This window comes from Cuculus canorus, chromosome 1 (assembly GCF_017976375.1).
Source record: "Cuculus canorus isolate bCucCan1 chromosome 1, bCucCan1.pri, whole genome shotgun sequence".
NCBI lineage: Eukaryota > Metazoa > Chordata > Aves > Cuculiformes > Cuculidae > Cuculus > Cuculus canorus.
The window spans coordinates 9,165,513-9,189,851 of NC_071401.1; the positions used below are offsets into that span (position 1 = coordinate 9,165,513).

A 24,339-nucleotide genomic window follows, 5' to 3' on the forward strand; every position below is an offset into this window, starting at 1 on the left:
TTTAACTTCAGTTTCCAACTACTGAATGCTTTTATGCTCTTGCCTGTTTTAATTAATATCACAAATTGCACTTCCTCTCATGTCCCCTTGTACTTACTCTACTAAGGTGCCAATGAGGGCGTAACCAATTTTTACTTCATCCTTGTTCTGGCATAAGTTACTGTGAGGACAAGTTCTTCTGTTCTAGTGGCTATGTCAAAAACGAATTGGATCAAAGAGAGCTGAACTAATACTGTAGAAGCCATCAACGAGTCACTGAAAGTGAGAATTCGCTTCACACTTTGACAAATTGAAGTAATTCACAAGTTCAGATGTCAGGTGGCAATATTACTACACAACCAACTTAAGGATTCCTAAATTTTGTGAACAATCCTTTAGAAGGATGACCCAAATCAGCACAGTCTCTCACCTATAAAGTGAAGGCTCTCAGTCCCAGGGAAGTTATCTTGGGCAGCATTTTCAGTCCAAGAGGAGAGTCCTGACTGCACACCTGCAGCTCTGAGAAATTACCGACTCCAACTGGCTCTCCAGCAGGACCTCGTTTTACACCATAGTTGAGTCTGATCTGTGGTCATTTCTAATTGTCTGGGGGCCCACATCTTCCAGGAGTGTGTGCCTGGCAACAGTTCTTTACCTCTTCCCGCAGCCCAGTGGTGCAGGAGGACAGGGAATGGCTGTTCCAGTCAGTTTATCACTGACCTTAGAGTTCTCTTCAGTGAAAGAACACCTTCTCCTATTTCCTCCTTTCTTTGTGAAAAAAAAAAAAAAAAAAGATTTCAACAGCCAGAATGTCCTAGTCTCTTCTGGGTCTTTGACAAGCCTTGATCTTTGCCAGGTCTTGCCAAAGTGGTTGTATCTGCCACATCAAGTTGCCAGGGAGCAGGAATAATTGATTAATAATTCAATTATCTGGGTTATCAATTTCAGTTCCTGCTATCGCAAGTACTTGACTGTGGATTATTGGTGAGGCTTAACATCAGGACTTTATTCTTCCTTTCTGAGCTATAAGCATTGACAGCCATGCAACAATAGCTTAATTTTCTCAAAAATATGTGATGGATAGTACAATTCATGCAGAGGGGCTTTTTCAACCACTTCTAGCCTGTTCTGCCTAGATGATCAGAAGGGAAAAAAGTCCTTGCAAAATTATATAGCCTTAAGATGTGAATTTGTCAACTTCCTAAAGATGAGGAAGTTCACAAGCAATGGATGGAAACACAAGAATGAGAAAGTCTGTTTGAGGGGAGGGAAAATCAATACAATACATTTCCAGTAGGTCTTTATATTCATTTACCACCCATGTCAGGGTGAATGGCAGCATCCTACTTTCTCGGGCAGTGTCTCATGGTAAAGCCTATATTGTCTGATATAACTGTGCCATAGCTCCAAAGCCAAACCCCTAAAAAATACACAAGCACTTGGGTGAATTACCTGATAGTGGAGAGGAGAGTAGAAGTCATCTTCCGAAGGCATAGTTTAATTATGCAGGAAGCTATTCTACTACATAATGAAGGACACCTCTTGGAAAAACACTGCTAAGCACAAAGGTCTTAGCAACCTGCTGCTGGTATTATAATTGAAACAGAGCAAGCTTCTTTTCCACATTAGTGACAACTTTGATGTGAAAGGACAAAATGATCTTAATGTTCTCTTGCAATTTATAAAGATTTTAAGTTGAATGAACAGGTCATCTGTTAGCTTGCTCATTTGTCCCCTGTCGTCTTTCCATTTTGAAAAAAACCAATCATTTTAATTGAGTTGTTGCCTCTCACAGCTCTTTCTGCTCATTCAGTCACTACTGTCACCTTGTCTTGGTCTAAACCTACTACATTTTGCCAATGATTTTCTTAAGGACCACAATACATCTTTCTGTTTCATTACATCAGGAGTCTGGAATACGATTTAATATTAAAATAGGATCATTATTGAATCTAGTTTACTTTGAGCTGTGAATTGACTTAACTATAATTTTTAAAGAGTTATGTTTTTGAAAAAAAGTGTCTTTGTACTAAATTTAACTAAAATATTTTAACTTTGGAAGAAAAGTAATTGCAGCAGAAATGAAAGCGACTGCACTTCTAAATTAAACAGCATGAGTCTGGCATGACTCATTTCAAGGCAACTGAGATCTGATGAGCATCAGGTTCTGTGGTGAATATTAACAGCTCAGCAATACTTGTGGGAATGAATAAATATACATTATACTTCTAAACCTCTCAAACTGCATTAGAAATGAAATACTCCCTCTTGCAAAAGTGGTACACAGAAAACTATGCGTTACATATTTTTAAGAGGACCATTATTTAATCATTCAGTTCTGTCTCTGGGATTCATAAGAATGGATTGTGATGCTAATATCTTAGAGCCTTATGAGGTAAAATACCTGTCTTTTACACAGACTATGCTATAATCCTTTTTGACTTATTCCCAAATCAGATGCTACATTTTTCCCCAATTTTCATGACAGAATTCTGGAGGAGTGGTTTTACAGTTTTCTGTGACCACTTGGAATATTTCCTTCACTCATCCTCTGCCCTTGTGTGTGGGAAATATTACTTCAATAGTATTTATATAGAAGCAGCTGAATCTGACTCTCAGCATTGAGCTGGTCACTTCACTCAAGAGGAAGAAGTAAGTTCTTCTTGTGATACTCATTTAAAAATAGAGAGCTAAACCAGCCAAGGACAACCCAGCATGGATTTCTCATAGTCTTTCACAAATTTACAATCTCATGTGCTTTGTACTGTAAATATAATTTCTACACTCCATATCTTCTCTGTGTGTTGCTAGAATTTAATGTTAGAGAAAGGTACTTGTTTAATGGAGAAGTGGAAAGGCATAAAAATGCCAGAAAATAAATCGTAGAATCATAGAATGGTTTGTGTTGGAAAGGCCCTTAAAGATCATCCAGTTCCAACCCCCCTGCCATGGGCAGGAACATGTCCCATTAGACCAGGCTGCCCAAGGCCCCATCCAACCTGGTCCTGAAAGCCTCCAGGGATGGGGCATCCACAGCTTCCCTGGGCAACCTGTGCCAATGTCTCACCACAAAGAATTTCTTCCTAATGTCTAATCTAAATTCCTGTGTGTTGGATTTCCAGGCTTCTACCTTGAGCAGAATATTTTTTTCACATCATACCAGGAAACTCCTTTCCCTCTCTTAAACATCCCTGCAATAAAACAAAGCAGTAGAACTCAAATAATAAGGAAATAAGATGAATATTTTTATTAAATGGAAATGAACTTTACCCTGGTATGGAAAATTGGAAAATTTCCTCTTGAGCTGATTTTATATGCTAGAAATCTCTTTGCTGTTACCTATGCATCAGAAGTCTTTGCACCTAATTATAAGATATATACTTAGGATCTTTGCAATTTCAGTGTGAAAGATGCTCTAACTATAAGACAGCTAATTTAAAATTGTCTTCTGTATAAAAAAAATGTCTGCCTAAAATTGGTTAATTGTTACTTAGAATCGGGCCTTACTTGAACATTTTACAGACCTCATTGACACTTCCTTTGAAGTAGAGCTATTTTTCAAGTTAATAACAGAATGCAGTGACACAGAAATCACAGCTTATTTTACACAATTTTTTGAATATTTTGCTTTCTGGTAGAATTGTCTTTCTATACCTGGAGTGCAATTATAATAGGTATTCTTATAACAGATGCTGAGTATATTGGCTTATAAATATCACCGCATTCAGCAACATCATTAATATTTTACAAGGATTATACCATTAAAAATATACTTTCATGGAATGAAAAGGTTATGAAAATGAAATGTCACACACGATGATTTTGCCTTAAAGATCCTAGTCATTTGCACAGCACTCTTGAATGCTAGTATAAAAGAGAACAGTCTTTCTTTTTGATTGGCTTCATTCAGGAGCTGTAGTTTTGCACTTCATGCAGCATGTTATGTATGGAAATCACTTGGAAAAGGTCACCATCTATCCTAGTCACTTCTTGCTTAATTAGACACTGTAACACCATGCATTAAGTAACATTGTTTTAAAGGTATTCAAGAAGAGTTAAGAAACTCTAATGACAATGTCAACTACTATTTATTTACGTAAAACAGGCACATGCACATACTTGCATGACTTTTGGACAATGCATGTGAGTTGTATATAAAACCAGTGCATCACAGGAAAAAAAGTTTTAAACTCTTCTTTGCTAGTGTAATATATGAGGGAACCCTTGGGCTGAAATATAGAGACTAAAACATTGAATGGAAAAATCCAGAAATATATCTAGATCTTAACTGAAAAATACAATGGCAAATATGCCCAATTTGAACTTGAGAACAAAATAGAAGCATCAGTCTGGAGATGCAAGACATGCTGACATTATTACTGACTACTGGAGCAAAGAAATTACTTCAACTTAATGTTTCAGTTGATGAGTGCTATAAAAGCTACAGGTTCATGCAAGCTAAGGACAGAAGAGGCCACAAGTATAGTTACAGAATCTATTCTGTAACTTAACTTTGGAAAATTTGTTTGACCTGAAACATGCCAAATAATTAGGAAACTGCATAAAATATTTTCAGAAATTCTGAAGAAAAGTGGTCTTTCTTTTTTTTTGTAATGGAAGATGAAATTTTTTTGAACTTTGGACTTTGTGCTTTGCATTTATTCTCTTTTCAGTTCATTTGGTTTAATACATATCTGCACTGGCATCAGACTGTCAGCTTTATGTGAAGTTATAATACACTTTATTTATTTTTTAGCATAATTTCAAATATTTACTGGTATGGGAAGGTCAGTTCGGAAGACTGTTTTGTGACAAATTGATTTCATTATCAGAAGGGATGATCTGGTATATATCCTTTTTCACAGCTTTCACTTTGCTGTACTTGCTTTTCCCTTTAATGTAACTATCTCACAGGGAGATTTTTCCACTATCCATGTATAATTAACTCTTTTCCATCTCTGCTTCTGCTGAGTTCCTTACAAGTGTTCAAGTCAAAAAGTGTCATTTAGGTGAATGAATAAATTTTTAAAATAAATTTTAAACTCAAACCTGAAATAAAGGCTTTATAGTTTCAGCTCTTTAAAATATACTAACATTTCAAATGCAAAGAAAAGTTGGGCTGGAATGGGATTTAAAGATCACCTAGTTCCAACACTCATGCCTTGGGCAGGAACACCTTCCAGAGGAAGTTTCTTAAAGCCCCATCCAGACTGGTCTTTAATACTTCCAGGGATGAAGCATCCGTACCTTCTCTGAACAACCTGTTCTAGTGCGTCACCACCCTCACAATAAAAATGCTCTTCCTAATACCAAAATCTCCCCTTTTTCAACTTAAAACTGTTACCTCTCATCCTATCACCAAACTACCTGGTAAAGAACCCCTGCCCAGCTTCCCTGCAGGCCCCTACTAAGCACTGGAAGGCTGCTCTAACCCTTCAGAATTCGCATTCTCAAGCCTTTGAAGGCTACCTCCACAGTGTGAAGTGAAGTGAACATTTTTATTCCCAGAGGAGGTTATGCAAGGTTATAAAGGATCTATACAGGTAAAATGGAAGAAGCTGCTCCTCAGTGGTTTCTCAGTTTGGTGCTGTTGTTGAGGGTCAGAATGATGGTCTGGGTTTTGCCTTCAGACAGTGCAGAATTACTGGTGAGTGAAGAACTGCTTACTCTTAAAGCATGGAAGACACCAGGGAAAGAGGGAGCGTTTTATTGATGATTCCTTTCTATGGTCAACAATTTAGAATGAGATGTACAGGGAACAAGGGCAGGAAAGTGGCCAGGCAGTATCCTGTAGGAATTCTGCGTGTCTTCCGTTAATATTTAATAATGGAAGTATGGCCAAGAAATATTTTAAATTCACCAGATAGGAAATCTAAGTTAAACTCTTCTTTCCTGGAACTTCTTTTTCAGCTAGCATTACATGATTTCAGAGATTTGTAATTGTATGCTTTGGAAAAGTGATTTTTTTTTTAAGGCACCTGTATTAATTTCTTACTCTTATTTCCACCATATTTGTGATCAGTGAGATCCCAGCTTCCTATCTGTGTTCCTTGAATTGACAATTAGCATTTATATTTAGGTGCTGCTGTTGAGAAAGTGGGTTTTATATTTATATAGAGTGCTTCACAGGAATGATTGCTCAGTACTTGTCCTTAGGAGCTCAGGGTAGAGTTCAAACACTAATTTTTTTAACTCTTCTGCATCTATACTATCTTGAGGGATTATTTATCTCCCTCCTGGCTTTCACTGTGCTTCTCTGGAAGCTGTGCCTCCTTTAAATTTACAGGGTAAGTTGAATATATGAGTTGCTTGCTTTTTCCTAATCAATTAATTCAAGATTTTCACTTTAACTTGCAGAATTTAAATAGAATTTCTTTGCAACTCAACTCTTTTGCACTAAAGTGAACACATATAGATGCAAAATGGAACAAACACTTAATATAGCTCTCTGTTGACCCAGTCTGAGACGGCGACCTGAGATTCTGCAGTTCAGAAGGAGTTTTGCCCACAGTTCAGCCAATTCAGTGAAAGGCAGGGCAGCCTCCTGCAAAGACTCCTAGATTTATTCTTTTATCTTATGGGTATTTTGTCCAATAGTGAAGAAGCTAATATGAACCAATATACTAAAGCACGGTCCTAATTGGAACTGAAGCTTAGGAACTAAAATGACTAGCTGAATTGCCCATTTTTCAAATGTAGATATTCTGTGCTCTGTTATTAGCATTTCAGATTACCTCAGGTATATTCAAAATATCATCATTTTTTTAATCCAGGGGATCATCTGATGTATTTAACTTCTGGCTATCTCTACAGCCCAGTAGGCTGAAGTCTACAACAGCTCTAAAAACTTCCGGAGTAGAGCACACGGTCTCCAAAGTCACTAGATTGCTTAACTGTGAGTCAGCAACAGCTTTACTGAGGCTGGTTTAGCTCAGCTATAATGGCTGAAGCATCTGGGACACTAAAAATAATTTATTTTTTTAAATGGAATAAACCAAACATACATTTATGTGAAAACATTCACAACATTTTGAAAAATATGATTCATTTTCTTATAAACAGATACGTAAAAATTTAAAATGAAAATATCAGTCATCAGATCTAGAAAGATGTCTTCTTATTTAAATAAGCTGCAAGTCCAATGCAAAGCACACCAAGACTTGTATCAATTCTTAAAAGTGCTAGTGAGAGCTGAATGCCAAATAGCTTCCCAGGAGGCACGTTATGCTAATCACTATGGCAATCAGTTATTTATCATTCTTGCAGACATGTATTTTCCATTTACGCTAACAGGGTGGTTGATTGGATTTTGTTCATTAAATGGGCAGAGTCAAACCCAGTCTTATAAACTGCTGTTCAAGTTAATTAGTGAGTACGTGTACTCAGAAGCAGGAAACTAAGTTTTAAAATTATAACCTACATCAATCAGGCATCTTTTCTGCATTATGCCAAAATCATCCCACTTAGTGTATTCAGCATAAAAAAGGAAGTAAAAATGCTGCATCTCCATCTTCCCCCATTCTCTGACAGTCTGGCAGCAAACATGATGTTGTTACTCATCAAAGGGTAAGAACAGATATTTTCTTTTGCTCTGCTGTCTTTCATAAAGTCTTCTCGGCTCTATGTCTAGCTTAGGAGAGGATGCAGGGACAGGAAGATCCTTAGTAGAGTTTTGTGTTCATTCTTTCGCAGTCTTTAGTTTATTAGTTATTAACAAGTAACAAAAGATGGCCTACAAGCACTGCCACGAGGTTGCAACCTAAACAGTAATAATTAAAACAATAACAATAAAGATTTGAAAACAATTAGTGGTAGATTACTGTTCTAGACTTTGATTCTGGAGATCCAGTTTCATCTCTTACATATTATAGCCATGTGAGAGAGGTGCTATCATTATCCTGGATACATTCACAAGTTTCCCATGCATATTTATCTGTGTCCCTGTGTATTTTTACTTCTATCTACCACAAATGGTTTAACGACTCCGCTGAGGATTTCACAGATCTCAAATCCTTTTCTTTCTGACTTCTGTTACATGTCTGGGAGTAGATTTGATTGCTCTGTGCCTGGGAACAGAGGGTGTTCTGAAAGAGCATCCTTTCATAATGGAGCTTGCGAGTAGTTCAGTATTCATCGGACAGATAAAGCAGGATCTTTAATTTCCACAGACCTTTGGAGTGCTTTGTCCATTGCACATGAGAGAACAATAGGAGAGAAAGTTGAGGTGTGATATCTTTTTATCTGTTGCCCGTTTGTATCTAAATTGAGTAGTCCTGGTCCTTCTAGCCTTTCTCCAGGAGGCAGATGTTCTAGATGTTACTCTTGATCATTTTAGTTGTCTTTCTCTTCGATATCTCTGTTATGTCCTTTTTGAAATGTGGAGACCTCAAATGAACGCAGTACCAGTACTTTATAAAGCCAAAGGTTTTTGTTGAAGAAAAACTTTGTTTCATCTTGTTCTCAATAACTTCCTCATGATACCCAATATTTACTGCATTTTAACAGCTGATACATGGTGAGGGATAGGTTTCTGACTCCTTCTGAGATAAATCCAAGTCCACTTTCCTGAGTCTTGCCTCTCAGTTTTAGGCTCGACATGAAGTAAGCATAGTTTAGATTTGCTTCACCTCACATTTATTGGACTAACATGTTTGCTAAATTTTTCCTCACTCGCTTAGTTTTGTACAGGCCTTCTGGAGCAGTTCAACATTATCTGTCATTTAATTACCTATGCGGTGAGATCTAAGTATCCAAAGAAGATATAAGGTGGCCAGATATCTCTCCTCATACTTCTGTGCTCTGTAAAACTGGCAGCAACAACCACAAAACTGACAGAAACTTTGTCTCTCCCTTTTCCTCCTCTATAGCATCTTGCCAAGAGCCCTGTGAAAGTTGTTATGGTACTACAGATCCTACTGTAACGACATTCAACAAATTAAGGTGAGGATGCAGAGGGACAGATCTCCCACCTCCCCACATCATCTGGATGCAGAAGGTTATGTGATTTGGCTTGTTTGCTGGTCTATACAAGAAGCTCTACTGGCTTTGGGGGCTTATTAGTCTCATATTTTTCTTAACTTCTTAGATTTTTAACATATCATTTAAGAACAGAAATTCCCCACCAGTGTTTTTCATGAAGGTAAATATTTCGTGGTGGAGGGAAGGGTTGTGGAAGTAGCCATGCCTTGAGCAAATAGAGAATGTTTGGCAATATGCTCGGATACCAAGGTTTAAGGTGTTGCAGATGTCTTGTGCTGAAGGACTTGCAGTCTCATAGCTCTTAGTAAATCAAAAACTTTCAAAAATGTTCAGGTATAATAAAAAAACTATCCAAAAGAAAAGACTTCACTGTTCTGCAAACTGAACTTGCAGAGATCTAGTAATATTTAAGACATTTATGATCCAAAAATGTGATAAGGTTTTTTATCACTGCAAGCCTGTTTATCATACTGCAATAATATATTGTCAGAAACCTGCAAAATTTATCTCCTGTATTTAAGGGCCAAAGCTTCTGTGAGGAGCATTAAAGACTGAGTACCTTTTGTAGGTACTCTCAATAATCAAACGCTTTATTTAATGACAAATTTGCAGTGATGAAATTCCTTTCACTCCTCATTCAAAAGCTGTGGGATGAAGTCCTATTACCCCGAGAAAGTCAGAAAGTGTTGACAGTTGGCAATCCAACAGTTTGGAAACCTAATTTAGTTTTTTGAATAACCTAATGCAATCATTCTCAGATGGGGAAAAATTCTCCTCACTTGTATGTTTGGAAGGGAAAAGGCTTACCCACCCACATGACTTGTTGGAAAGCAAACACTGCTAAGTCAAGAGGCTGGATGAGCTCCAGGTCATCCCTGTGGGTAGCTGTGCTTGTGGATTCCCTCCTCCTTTTTTCTCTCTTCATCTTCCACTCCATATGCACACATATTCTTCTGCACTTTGTTGCAGGACAAAGCAGGATTAGGAAGAAAGGACTGCTCAGTGACTTGTCGGGCAGGGGGAAATGCTACTTTGATTGATATATTTTTCCCTAATAGGACCTAAAATAAATGTAGCATAACTAGGAAACATCAACAATTTGCTTTTGAGTCTTCTCCATGTTGGAGAAGAGCTAAAAGGCATATGTATTACTTCTACTGATCATCTGACAGGCTGTGTAATATAGTCTAGTGGTCACGGCAGAGTGGGCATTAGGTGTTTTCATCTAAAGCACATGTGAAACTTCCTAATTTGGAGAAACATACAGATTAAATGTTGTCATAGCCTGGAATGACTCTCTCCAAAATAATGATGCTTTGGAACTTATTTATTACTCAGAAATAAGGGGTTTACTTACGCTAAACTAAGCAATTGAATTGAGGCTTCTTTTCTAACTCCACATGGTGAAGGTAAAAAGGAACATCAGGACTGTCTTGGTTTATTATATTGTCTTAAAAAGTCCTTTTTGTAAAAGAAAAGAGATAGTGTCTTTATGAAATGGAAATGCTTGTTCAGCCAGCTATCAGAGCAATATAGCTTAGAATAATATTCTGCTTGTTAAAGGTTTGACCCAGATATGCTTCAGATACTTTCAGTGTAATTTTGTTCCCATTTTCTCTTACTGAAAGAAAGTTGATGCATTTTCCCATTTAATTTTCTTTGTGAAAATCAGAATATTTTAATATAGAATCATAGAATAGTTTGGGTCAGAAGGGACCTTAAAGATCATCTAGTTCCAATCTCCCCTGCCATGGGCAGGGACACGTCCCATTAGATCAGGCTGCCCAAGGCCCCATCCAATCTGGCCTTGAAGATCTCCAGGGAGCAGACATCCACAACTTCCCTGGGCAACCTTTTCCATTGCCTCACCACTCTCATCATGAAGAAATTCTGCCTTATGTCTAGTCTAAATCTGCCCCTCTCGAGTTTATAACCATTGCCCTTAGTCCTATCACTTTGTGAACAGTCTCTTCCCGGCTTTCTTGTAGGCCCCCTTCGGGTACTGGAAGGTCACTATATGGCCTCCTTGGGGCCTTCTCTTTTCCAGGCTGAACAAGCAGAACTTTCTCAGCTCATCCTTGTATAGGAGGTGCTCCAGCCCTCTGATTATGTAGCCCTCCTCTAGACCTGTTCCAACAGTTTCATATCCTTCTTCCACTGAGGACTCCAGAACTGGACACAACACTGCAGATGAGGTCTCACAAGAGAGGAACAGAGGGGCAGAATCACTTCCCTCACCCCACTGGCCACGCTTCTTTTGATGCAGCCCAGGATGTGGTTGGCCTTCTGGGCTGTGAGCACAGATTGGTGGCTCATGTCGAGTTTCCCCACTCAGTACCCACAAGTCCTTCTCTGCAGGGCTGCTCTCAATCACATCGTATCTTTATTTATAGTGATTAACACCTATCTGCCTTTGCAATTTGTCTTGGTAACTGTTTCTTTCAGGAAGGCTCGTACATTTTTATTCTGTGTTTCTTTGAATTGATGAGTTTGAGTTTAAAAGTAGGAAAAAAAACCCAAACCCATACCAAAAAGGAGGATATTCTTCTCTAGCCAGACATATCTATTTCATCATAATAAAGATGAACCAAGAGGCACCACAGATTTCTTGAGGCAATTCTCCCCTTTTACACCATTTCTGTGAGACCCTACCTGGAGTATTGTGTCCAGTTCTGGAATCCTCAGCATAAGAAGGATATGGAACTGTTGGAACAAGTCCAGAGGAGGGCCATGGAGATGATCAGATGGGTGGAGCACCTCTGCTATGAGGACAGGCTGAGAGAGTTTGGGTTATTCAACCTGGAGAAGTCCCCAGGGAGACCTTATAGTGACCTTCCAGTACCTGAAGGGGGCTACAAGAAAGCTGGAGAAGGACTTTTTACAATGGTATGTAGTCATAGGAGGAGGGGTAATGGCTTTAAATAGGAAGGGAGAAGATTTAGACTAGACATTAGGAAGAAATTATTCACAATGAGGGTAGTGAAGCACTGGAACATGTCGCCCAGGGAAACTGTGGATACTCCCCCTCTGGAAGCATTCAAGGCCAGGATGGGCTTTAAGGTCTCTTGCAACCCAAACCATTCTGTAATTCTATGATTCTATGATTCTATGATTCTATGATTCTTCTGGTGACTAGATAGGTTTCTAATACAAACTGGGGTGCTCAGTTAATAGTAGAAGGGGAGCACAGGAAGGAAGAGTAGCTGCACATCTGAGATTCTGTGTTTGCTTAAGCAGCTGACCCCTCTAATAAGTAACATGACCATTGAAATTGCTAGTATACAATTTGGCATAGATTTTTCTTCTAGGCTTGTGAGTCTTTAACATATATACACTATCATTATCTTGTTTAAAGTATTAACAAGATGAACCACAATAAAGGTAAAGTCAGTACTCAGGTCTGTCTTTACTGGAATTAAGAGAAAAGTCTTAGAGCAAACTCAGGGAGTGTACTTTTGGAAGCAGTTTGTGTGTAAGCATGCTTAGGGAGGCTGTCTGTAATTGCTGGAGTCAACTAACCTGTTGTAATAAAATGCTGTTAATTTTCCCTTATCCTTGACAAAGTTTTGCTCAGAAGCATAGAAAGTAATTAAGAAAGAAATTGTCTTTCATCTTCAGAGGAACTGTGATGACGGTCATAAAAGTGCAAGAGTGGGTTGCAGTTTGGTAGAAGTTCTGAAGCGTATGGATTTTCAATATGCACAGTTCTCCATGTCAGCAAAACCAGGTCGTTACAGTTTTCTATGACATTCATAACTACTTTAATTGAAGTCCTGATATAATATGCTATTTAAGCCATACCCATTTTGTAACTGAAGTTTCAATTCACATAGCGACTGTGGCAATCTGTTTTTGTTTCCAAAATGGGCTCTTTGACTTCATAGTCTGTTGCAAAGTCATTTACCCCTATAAGTAGGTATTTTATAAAGAAGTGATTGGGCATTGTTAAAAACTCAAATAAAACTATGAAAAAATATATTTGCTGTAATGGGGTCATCCGTTACAATATTTTTTGGCTTAAAAGGGTATGTATATTTTTGAAAGCTTTTTTGTTGTTGTGATTTATCACACAGAGTATTTCAAGTGTAAGGCAAAGCAACTAAACTTTTCAACTGAACATGAAATGTCCACGCTGTGCATTTGTACCTGCATGGCCATGGGGTATTAGCGACACCTGAAAGAATGTTATACACGTGAGAGTGGTCCCAGAAACTATATAATACTTCCATAGATAAAGCATTGCCTTTGGTGGCTTCCTTATTAAAGCACTTCTTTTCAAGCTTCTTCTTTTTTATTTTTCTAAATGCAGAGAGCTTTTATCTCTGAAGCTAATTTGTGGACTTGTTTTGCAATTTTTGTTAGGTATAGCCTCATGTTGAGAATTTCAACATTCTTGCACCTTTCAATTATTTAATTATGAAAGTAATATCTACACAGGGAAACAAACACATAAGTGAAATTAGAAAGTTAGTAAAAAATTATTTGATTTTAATGACTGCATTGTCCACGTTTGCTACTGTAGATTCATAATTTTCTTTTTGAAAGTCATGTAATTAAAAAGCGATTTCTGAGTCCCAAATGTTTATGTCACTCTGTCTTCTATCCATACAATTCAGCAGCTGACAGGACATAAGATAAAAGTCAATAAAAAGAGAATTATTTATTAAAAAGATCTAATGTTACAAGAACAGTACACAGGAACTATTATATTACTGTGTCTTCCACATTGTATATACCATTATATATAGCATATATACAGATTGTATACAATATATCTAACATTTTGATACGGGCCATGACAATATCTTTATTTTGATCTGCAAAACAAAGTTTCTTCATAATTCTTTTTTTCCAAATAGTTCTTGTGACATTATATAAATACAGTCTCCTCAGGGATGCTAGACTGCACTGTTACAATCTTTGACATGAAAAAGAAAAGGGCTCTCCACTGCAGCTGAAAAATAGTATGTCATGATAAGGAAACATCTTTTTCTACAAAGTAACGAATAGGTAATACATTGGTACTTAAACATTTAAACCATGTTTATTAATATATTTAAGATGCAAAATACATATTCTGTTCATGTTGAATATAAAACATTCCCCTTTTTGTCCCTGCAATACGACTACATTACCTGATGGTATGTTCGGTATTTCTATCTGTATCTTGACAATAGACATTGAGATATAACTAGATGTAGCTCTACCTTTTCACCAGACTTTCATTCTTCTTATAAAGCATAGCCATTTATTGTATTTGGAAAGTTTTTTGACCAAAATGCCACCAGCAGTGACTGTAACCTTTTCAAATACTCTGAAATAAACTGCATTGGCAAGGAACTGTACAAAAAAATAGAGGAAATTATGCTTAAAGAATTTATAAAATAGCCATTTTGCTTTTTGGTTTATACTTTATATTGGTTTACTTTAACCTTTAGAAAAATGATGGTTTACTAATGCAAGTTCTCTGCACAGTAGAAATGCTGCTGTTTTTACAGACTTCAGCAGGTTGTTATTTTCTATGAATTTGCTCCATTAGCAAGGTAAACTCTGCCTTCCTTTCATTCATCTCAAAGACTTTCCCAGAAGCAGAGATATAGAAGGCCACCTTCTGTCTGCATCTACTCAACAGTCTACGTTTGGGTAGTTGTCTTGCCTTTGTTTTCCTAGCAGCATGGTGACTAAGTAAATTTAAAAGTGGTTTTTTTAGAAAATTATTTCAAATATTGGTGGGTATTAAAGATTTGAGCTGAACCACCTCTAAAAATTTTACTAATAAAATATATAAAAGAAAAAAATTAGTCATCACTCAGCTCTTTACATATTGAGCACTTAAACTGCATTGTACCTTCTTGCCTACTAATTTAAAGCTGCTAAGAAATGGCACAGTTAAGAGTGTACTAGCTAAATGTCAAGTATTGTTTTTCTAGTTAGCTGGAAAAACAATAGCATTTTAGACCCAGAATCCATCAACCAAAATAGATTTGTATCAAAACTTTCAGAGGGATAGACACCTAGAAGAAGTATGCTATTAGGAGCTGCCTGTTAAATCCTTTGACTTGATTTTTCCTAGACAAAGGAGTGCTCATCCTAGCTGTAATTCCTAGACACTTGGTAGTTAAACATCTCCCTTCGTAACTACATACACGCTAATTGTATGAAGATGTATATCATATACACTGGGGATAATTTTTATTCAGGTGCCAATATGCAGGAAGGCCTTCCAGTGTAGAAAATTTGTTCAGATTGTCTATTGAGTGAAAAATTGTTTGGTACAGCAAAAAATGTGGATTAAAACTGATAGCACACAGTCTCTACAAAAGTACTCTCTAGTGAGGTATAGAAATAGAGCCAATTAGCTAAATAACTGGAATGACACTTAGTAGCACTTATCCAAGTACTTTTTCTTCCAACACAGCATTCTCCAAGATACATCCTCCTGGAGCCTGTTTATACACAAATGATTACATTCCAAAAACTGTTCATATTGTCTCCATAATATGCTTTCATATATACTTTAAATTTATTACCAAATACAAAAAGTACAGAATATTATTAAAAATAAACCCAGAGGGAAAAAAATTACAACGGAGAAGTGGTTGGAAAAAGTAAGTTAATCTCCTTGCATTACTTTATTTGTGCACTTAGCAGCCTAATGTATTGTGTTTAAATACCCAGTGGAGTTTTTATTGTGATATGCATTAGGAATTTATTTTTATTTGCTATTGAAAATAAATATTTGATTCATTTGACATTAAATTATGTTGTATCTGATGACAACAAAAGTTGTTTCAAGTTTGTGTTTAAATATTTTCTGTTTAGCTTGCAATCAAATAAATGGCTTCTACTCTGCTGCATTTTGCCACTTTCTGAATGTTCTGTCTAGTATTGTATTTACCATTCTTTTTGCTAATTAAATACATCTTCATACATTTTCAGAACAAATTCTCAGTACTTTTGTGTGGGCTGTGTTTCTAAACTGTATTTTCCTCTGTTGTTAGTTGGAACAGCCAGCCATAGGGAATGTAAGAAAAGTATTCAACAAAGCTGTATCAACCATTTTCCTCTATTTAAAAAAGGATCTTTTTCCCAAACTAAACAGATGTACGATACTAGACACCACTGCTTAAACACCTAATGATACATGACCGAGGTCACCAAAAATCAAACATATTAAAAAAGTAAAGTACATTTGACAGAAATTATGTTTGATTACAAAAGTTTATTACATACAATCTGCATATTTGGGGGCCAAGAAGTGTCCCCTTCCCAGAGGACTTTTACAAAAAATTAAGGGAAAAAAACCTGATGGATTATTGACCGTGTCTCCAACACTCTTCTAAGTGCACCACAGGCATTTCTACGGGTCTTTAAGCATTAGCTTGGGTTTCCAGTTTCTCCACAGACATAAAACTCCATTTCTTGGTGTCATCAAGCTAGAGCAATTGAATAATAACAACAACAAAGTCTGCAGTCTTCACCATGAGGCTGAAGGAAACATTAGTGCCAAAAGCAATGTTACAGAGGATGAAGAAGTGGATAACACATGTAAGGTGGATTGAGCACTTGTTACTTTCCCTCCTGAAAATGGAAAGCAAAGTAATTAAGGAATGAATAATGAAAGCAATTCTCAGCACTTTTAGGTACTAAATTTGACCCAAAATTTGTATTCTATTATGTTCAGCAAAAGCTTAACCTTTAAGCAATGGATTAGCCTATGAGAACTCCAGTCGCAAAATAGGCTCCCTGCACAAACATGAGGAAGTTGGGTGTTTTATGATGATATATATAGAAACTCACATGCTGAATCCTCATATTCAGTCTACAAATGAACAGAAAATTCCAAAAGTGTATGTGCGTTTACGCCTCAATCATCAAAAAGAATTAGGCTGCAGAAGATGCCCTAAGTCACCATCACAAATACTCTTCCTGAAACAAAGAATGATAGCTAGTTCTTGACCTTACCGTTTGCCCAGAGGAAAAAGTAGTCTTTTGCCCAGTAGCCCAGTGATGTTTTTAGATAAGAGTAGTCCCTTAAAAATCTGTGTTAAGAGGAAATATGCTACAGGCTGGCAGTGGCAACAAATCTCAGATGTGAAGGGAACCAGACTGGGTTTGTTTGTGTCACAGCTATTCTAAGTAGAATTTATCTCTTCTGTATAGTCTAATAAAAGATGTCAGGTTAGAGGGCATAAGAGATTTTATGGTCAAGAGTTATGGCTCAAAAGATACATGAAACAAATATTCCATGGAGAAGGGACTGATATCTTCTGCATTCTGACAGCACAATAGTTTGTGACTAGATTAGAGCTGAAATTTTAGTTCTAGAATGAAGTTTCAGTCTCATATCTTTTAGGTCGCACATCACAAACAGCGTTTAGTAGAATTTTATAGGGTTAACAGAAAGTTAGAATTAAGATGCCTCGTTTTGTTTAGGCAAAAGGCAATGCTATTTTCTGGTTGTTCTTGCCACTAATCCTCCGTCCTCTTTCTTACCTGTGTGATAGTGATACTTCCAATATTCTGCAGTAACTGAGGAAATAGAAGCTAGACATCATAATTTACTTCATGATAATAAATTAATACTGTAATATGTTAATAATTTAAGAAAGTAAAACCTATTCAAGGTAATCAATGGCACCTACAGAGAAATCCATCTTATTCTAAAGCTACCTAAATGCGTGCCATTTTAGCTGTTTTAGATTGTAATCCTGTGACTGGTGGACCAGAATGATCCACATATCCTTTAAGTCCTGCACCCTATCTGCCAGCTCAGTGCAAATATTTGTGATGCCTTAGTATGTCTCAAACGTCCGTAAGTGCCATGTCTGAATACTGAATTCAGAAGATCAGCTGAATTGCCATGTAGGCCTCACTGTTGGTCTGTGTGGATCACACTGCAGCTGACTACAAGGTTATTTGAGACACCTAGCACACGTGTAGACATCTACAGCTCACTATAAAGCCATTTGAGACAACTAGTGCATATGTATATATTCACAGCTCACTATAATGCTATTTGAGACACCTAGTGCATGTGTAGACATCTACAACTCAATTAGATTTCCAGACATCATTCTAGAAAGGGATATTTCCTGTAAATCCTGTTTCATTCATTAGCCCCACATGGATGCTCAGATAATCTTGAGCATCTCAAATGATAGTAGATACCTTTGTTCCCACATAGAACTGAAAACTGTGATTAAAGATTATATCTAATAGATGAATTGTGAGAACATTTTTTTTTCAGGCAGAGACTAACAGAGTTAACGAGTACTGCAATAATTGCTACAGAAGTGTAACCTTACCTGAAAAAGATGGAACTCTGATTTGGGGACTTGCAGTCCCATCTCCTCCTTCACTGACTGCACAGACCTCGATGATATAGACACCAACATCAGGAAGAAGTACGACTGCAGATGTTTTCTGTGTTTCTATAACTTGACTGTTGCTCTGACCTTCTTGCCTAAATAATACCTATGGTCGATAAATACAGTGGTCATAGTGGTCTTTCAAGTTATATAACAGACACTTTGTGTAGATAATGCAGTCACGGAAATGTTAGCTGTTTAGTACTTTCATTAAGCATTTCTTAGCATTACATTTGAACAACCATCTGCTTTTACTCTTCCTTCTCTCTGATTGCTTCAAAACATTAACAGCAAAGTATATTAGCAATTAATGCATGTGAATGGATGTTGATTACAATACAGAGTGAAGATATAGCATTTGCCCATTCCAGCATTAGGTTTTGCACAATTTTTCTCTAAATGCATTTTGGGTTCAATTTGATTCAAATTTTCCCCAAATTTATGTAGATATTTACATTTTGGCTCAAGAATCCAACTTCAAATGTAAAGAAAATTTCCTAAATAATGTCTTTAGCATGTTTACCTTAGATGGCCAAGTCAACTGAGAATAGCTCAGCTCTGTCCCTGCATCTCCTGAGAAACTCAGTTCAAGCTTATGGCACATGGGAGGAAAGCAAGTGAGTACATAGCTGTCTTTTTGGCATTTCTGTGTAAATTTCTGTTCCCAGACAAAATTGAAAAGGTCAGAGCAGTGTAAAAAAGCAAAGTAGGCAACTGAACTTCTTCAAAATCCCAGGGATCCTGACAAAGGTTAGAGCAGTTACTGATTTGAAACATTTTACATTTTCTTGGTGGTATTACCTGATGAGGTAATATCAGATTGTAGTTTATAGAAAGGATAGTATATATGTTTCAAACAACGCCCAACCACACCTTTGGAAAAACAATTAATTAATTCTGGTTTGATTGAAGGTTCCAGTGAATTCCAGTCCTTCTTATGACTTGTTATTTAAGAATTAATCTGTGCTTTCATCTTTAAAATTTCAAAACTTTAAATGCCAGATATTCCATCCATCCCTGATTCTTAAACATCACCAACATGACCACAAAAACAACTGAAGTATTAGTGTTTGTACTCCATAAAAATATTAATTTTAATGTCATTTTAAGATGCCTCACTGTTCTTCATTTCTCTAAATCCTATTGCAGACAGTTAAATTGAAGTGTTAGTAGGAATTTTGTTGCAGACTGGTCCTATTAATAGCCACTTCTGATGACATGATCCATGAGTTAGAGCTTACTCAGTTTATGATCAGTAGTTGAAAATTACAAACAGAAAATGCTGTGGTATTTTGCTCTTTTCAATTATAGTTATTGCTTTTCACAGTAAAAACTGATTGCACACAGTGCACACAGCATACTTTACTTAGACTGAAAAACAAGAAAAAGGGAAAAAAAACAACAAGAGAGAGAAAGGTGAGCAAGGAAGGGAAGGCACTGACCTTATATCCCATTACATCAGATTCATTAGCTAGAGGCCTGACTGGTTCCCACCCAAGAGACACATGAGAGCCATCCTGTATCCACATAATATTGCTTGGTGCTTGGCTGGGAGCTGAGGATGAAAAATAACATGTACAGAAATATTTTTATAGGTAGTTTCTTTAAAATCAAAAGAAAAATATTTCAGTCTTTTATTACATTGCAACTGCTTGTGTTAACTGGCTACTAATTCTAGCTGGAATTTTAAAAGTTTTTTTTATTTCATTTAGTAGATTTTTTTGTTATTTAGTAGATCATAGTATAGTTATTTAGCCCACCCCAAATACTCTACAGAGATATAGACATTGAATTCTCTTCTATCCCTTCTTTGTTAAAAATCTCTCATTTTCCAGGAAGATAACCTTTGTTAGGAATTCAAAGTCATATGAATTCATATTTAAATATTGAAGCAAAGCCATGAATCAAAACTATAAATGATTCCTGACTACTATACACTCTTATTAAAGGAAAGCCCAAGACAGCAGAGATTGCTTTCTGCCTTCTCCCTTTCAGCAAAGGTACTGAGATCACTTACGGGACTTTTTGGTAGCTGCACGCACAGCAGTGCTAGGTGGTCCATACCCTGCAGCGTTGTATGCCCTCACCGTTAGGTGATATAATGTATTTCCTTCTAATCCTGTCAGAAGGATGGATGAATCGTTTCCCTCTGTTTTGACCTTTTCCGCTGCTTCTTCCTGCTCCATGTCCTTCCAGTAACCAACCTGTCAACGAGCAACAAAATGAAGGATTGATAGAGGCATCTGGGAAGATCATGCTTCCAGATGCTTGTATTTGTTATCCTGAAGAGGGTCTTTTTGCCATTTCTGCCTATTGTCTGACCATCAAGCCTTTTTAAACATGTAGGATTTGCAGCCTAACCTCAGAGCCAAGCAATGTTCACATCTTAAAAATGACGAGACTCAGAATAACGTGGTATTACCCAAAGTATATCGAATTGCAGTGTACTGGCATGAGAAGATACAACTACAAGATGAAAGAGCAAAGGAGGAACATTGACAAGGACTCAAAAGTATTTCCAAGAATTCAAGGAGAGCTCATCTGCTAGTAGGCTACCAGAATATCTGCCTTCACCCTGGGAAGCTTTGACTGCATCAGTTAATAAGTGTCATGAACAATATTCCCTTACTGGCTCTCTGCAACTCAGAGCCATGAGTTTTCTTATCAGGGCAATGAAAAGGAAATTACAGAACATTGAAGGACACCTTTCATTCATCTGAATAATATTAACTGAAGAAAAGGAAGGAAGTTGTTTCAGTTTTATTTCTCGGAAAGGAATAGGTTTCTGGTAAATGCCATTTTGATAGTATGTTTATGACCTTGCTTTTCAGATATAAAGCCCCTAAAAAATCTTTCATAGTTCTTAGTCCATATTTCTGGTATCTGTACTGAGTTTAGCATAATCTCAAAGTGGTTACAGAGCTGAGCTAAGAATTTGACTAGTCTCTTTCCTTAGTGGCTAAGTATTTGCAGGACATAAGTATAAAAAAAAAAAAAAGAGCAGTACTGTCTCTTTTTTTGTGTATCTAGATGACGTACACAAGTAAGATAATTCCCATAGGACCTTTATTTACCTGACAGAAGATGTCACTAATGCGCCATTCAAAGACCTATATTCAGCTTACTGTCATTCATGCTGAGACCTAGTTGCACTTATTCCACATTTTGACCTTTTCTGTGAAGTTGGTTATTTCATAATAAGTTGTTCATATTATATCTCGATAACTTTTTCTCTAAGCAAAAGGTCATGAACAATACAGCACTCATGTGCATGCATCCCAGAAAATGGCGAACCAAAAAAAAATGAGGGGTTCATAGGAATATAAGACCAATAAGTACAAAGCTGACCTTTTATAATTGCATTAGGACTGCTATTTAAAAACCATAGGTTTAGATTATCTGTCTGCAAAAATATACACTTGAGGTCATAATTTCACTTGACTAAAGTGGTTCTGTTAACTTTGATCAAGGTTTATCAGTTTATGCCCACACAAAGTCTACTCTTTTAGTTGTAAAATTAATGTAAATATCTTTTGTGTGTGTTTGCATGGTCTTGTGTTCAAATACTGTTACTTTAATTCTTAGGTGAATTACGAGTCAGACAGCAAATCTAGCTGTAGTGACCACTTGTTGAAATAAGCATGATTCACTGAGGTATTTTGCTAGCTGAATGCTTGAGAAACCCTGTTGGCATCTGAAGTAATACCTATTCACATCTTTCTTGGAAAGAAAAAAAGAATCAGAAACCATTTATTCACACACTAGGGTTGAACCTTGAATGCATACTATGTCTTGGACAGATTTATTTCATTTTACTTGCAATTCATCTTTACAAATATGACAGTAAAGTAATGAGAGCCATATAGCAGTAAGACCTGGAAGAACAGTTAGTGAGAGGCAGCGCATGTCCTGGAGACCCCGTCATCCAGTTAGTGAAGTCTACTGAGGATTCAGCAGGGAAATCACAGAATCACAGAATCACCAGGTTGGAAAGGACCCACTGGATCATCGAGTCCAACCATTCCTAACACTCCCTAAACCATGTCCCTAAGCACTTCATCCACTCTTTCCTTAAACACCTCCAGGGAAGGCGACTCGACCACCTCCCTGGGCAGCCTCTGCCAGTGCCCAATGACTCTTTCTGTGAAGAATTTTTTTTCTGATATCCAACCTGAACCTCCCCTGGCGGAGCTTCAGGCCATTCCCTCTTGTCCTGTCCCCTGTCACTTGGGAGAAGAGGCCAGCTCCCTCCTCTCCACAACCTCCTTTCAGGTAGTTGTAGAGAGTAATAAGGTCTCCCCTCAGCCTCCTCTTCTCCAGGCTAAACAACCTCAGCTCTCTCAGCCGCTCCTCGTAAGACTTGTTCTCCAGCCCCTTCACCAGCTTCGTTGCTCTTCTCTGGACACGCTCCAGAGCCTCAACATCCTTCTTGTGGTGAGGGGTCCAGAACTGAACACAGTATTCAAGGTGCGGTCTCACCAGTGCTGAGTACAGAGGGAGAATAACCTCCCTGGACCTGCTGGTGACCCCATTTCTGATACAAGCCAAGATGCCATTGACCTTCTTGGAAGGGAAGGTTACTTGCCGAAGGTAACACTGGTGGACAGCAGCAGGGATGGAAATGTATCAGTAGTAGTGAAATCCTGACTCTAGAAAGCCAGGAGCAAAATTATAAGTAGCTCAATAGGTCTCATTGTAGTAGTTTATTCACAGGGCATACAATGTCTCACGTGAATTCAATGTGCAAGACAGTAGAGAGCTGCCAACTTTTGCACTGAAGCTGTTTTTTAATATAAAGGAGTTGTGAAGACCTGATTTTCTAAACATTTGCATTAAGACTATGTTGATATTAAAACCTGATAAGTGTGGAAGAAATCTAGGAGCATAACTGAGCCCTTTTCATATTTTTCATGTGTTTGGAAATGTTCCCCACCATTGCTTATATAGCATTATCAGTTTGGATGCTCATTATATTTTGCATACTTTAAGTCTGCAAAAATAACTATGATATGTTCCTCACCATTTCTGCTGCACCACAAGACAAGGTGTTGTCCCTTAGCAAAAGGGTATTCTTGAGGAAATTAATATACTGTATTAAGCAGCAAAAGCATGAAATGCAATTTGGCAGTGCTTCTATTTCAGTTTCTCCTATACTTCAAACACCTTAACTGTTTGGTTCCTGCTTTTAAAATTCCTCTTAAAGTTTTGTCAGGTGAATTTGGACTTTGATCTCAAAATATGATTTTCTTTTTCTTTCTTGATGCACTCATCTATTAGTTGATGGCCAAATGAACTAAAAGAAAAATGGTTATAAAAAAAGATCTCCAATGATTGTTAACTGAGGTCAACAGTGGGAGAACTCACACCAATTTGAACAAAAATGAAGATACTACTGATATTTAAACGTCCTTGACACATTTCTTAAAATATAAGCCTTTTTTATTTACACTTCTATATGTCTGTTCTTTTTTCAAATCTTCCTGTTTTCTGTAACCTTAATTTACACTGCTCAGATAGGATTTACCACACTTAGAATAGGTTTTCATTAATGATAACTTTGAATATTGATATAGCATGAAGGATAAATCACCAAAGAGTAGGCTATATTTTAAAAAAGGAAAAAGGAAGGGGAAAGCATTTGGTCTGTTTAATACATTATTGTTTGTGACATTTTAAATTTTTGCTGGCTTTCCGTTGATTTACATCTGATTTCCAGAAACCCATCTCTTTGAGCTGGAGAGAAAGCCATAAAGATATTTAAACTGCTGAACAGAGAAGATGTATGGACATACAAGTTGTTTTGTCCTGATTGCCGGTTAAGCAATTGTTAAAAGTAAATTAACACATAAAAAATATGTTTCTATCTAAAATTTTTCTCTTCAAATCTTAGAGATTACTTCCTTGAAGTTTCATATTAAAAATTGTCTTAAATAATATTACTCTTTCTTCCATATTAGTTTCTCGGGTATGCATAACAGCCAAAATTAGAAAGGATTAATTGAAGTGGACA

At 37.0% G+C, this 24,339-nt stretch overlaps 1 protein-coding gene across 2 annotated transcripts in view; it reads right to left on the reverse strand.

The window, feature by feature from the left end:
* Positions 1-13,564: 13,564 nt before the first annotated feature.
* Positions 13,565-24,339, reverse strand: part of CNTN5 (contactin 5) — a 229,500-nt gene continuing 218,725 nt past the window's right edge. The window contains exons 17-20 of one of the 2 annotated variants that reach the window (XM_054055996.1): positions 20,347-20,533; positions 19,772-19,884; positions 18,267-18,435; positions 13,565-16,539 (exon numbers count right to left, since the gene is read on the reverse strand). In XM_054055996.1, coding sequence (XP_053911971.1) covers positions 16,436-16,539; positions 18,267-18,435; positions 19,772-19,884; positions 20,347-20,533 — 573 coding nt within the window. In that variant the 3' untranslated portion in view covers positions 13,565-16,435. The remainder of the gene's footprint in view (positions 16,540-18,266; positions 18,436-19,771; positions 19,885-20,346; positions 20,534-24,339) is intronic. The other variant, XM_054055995.1, reaches the window with a different exon arrangement.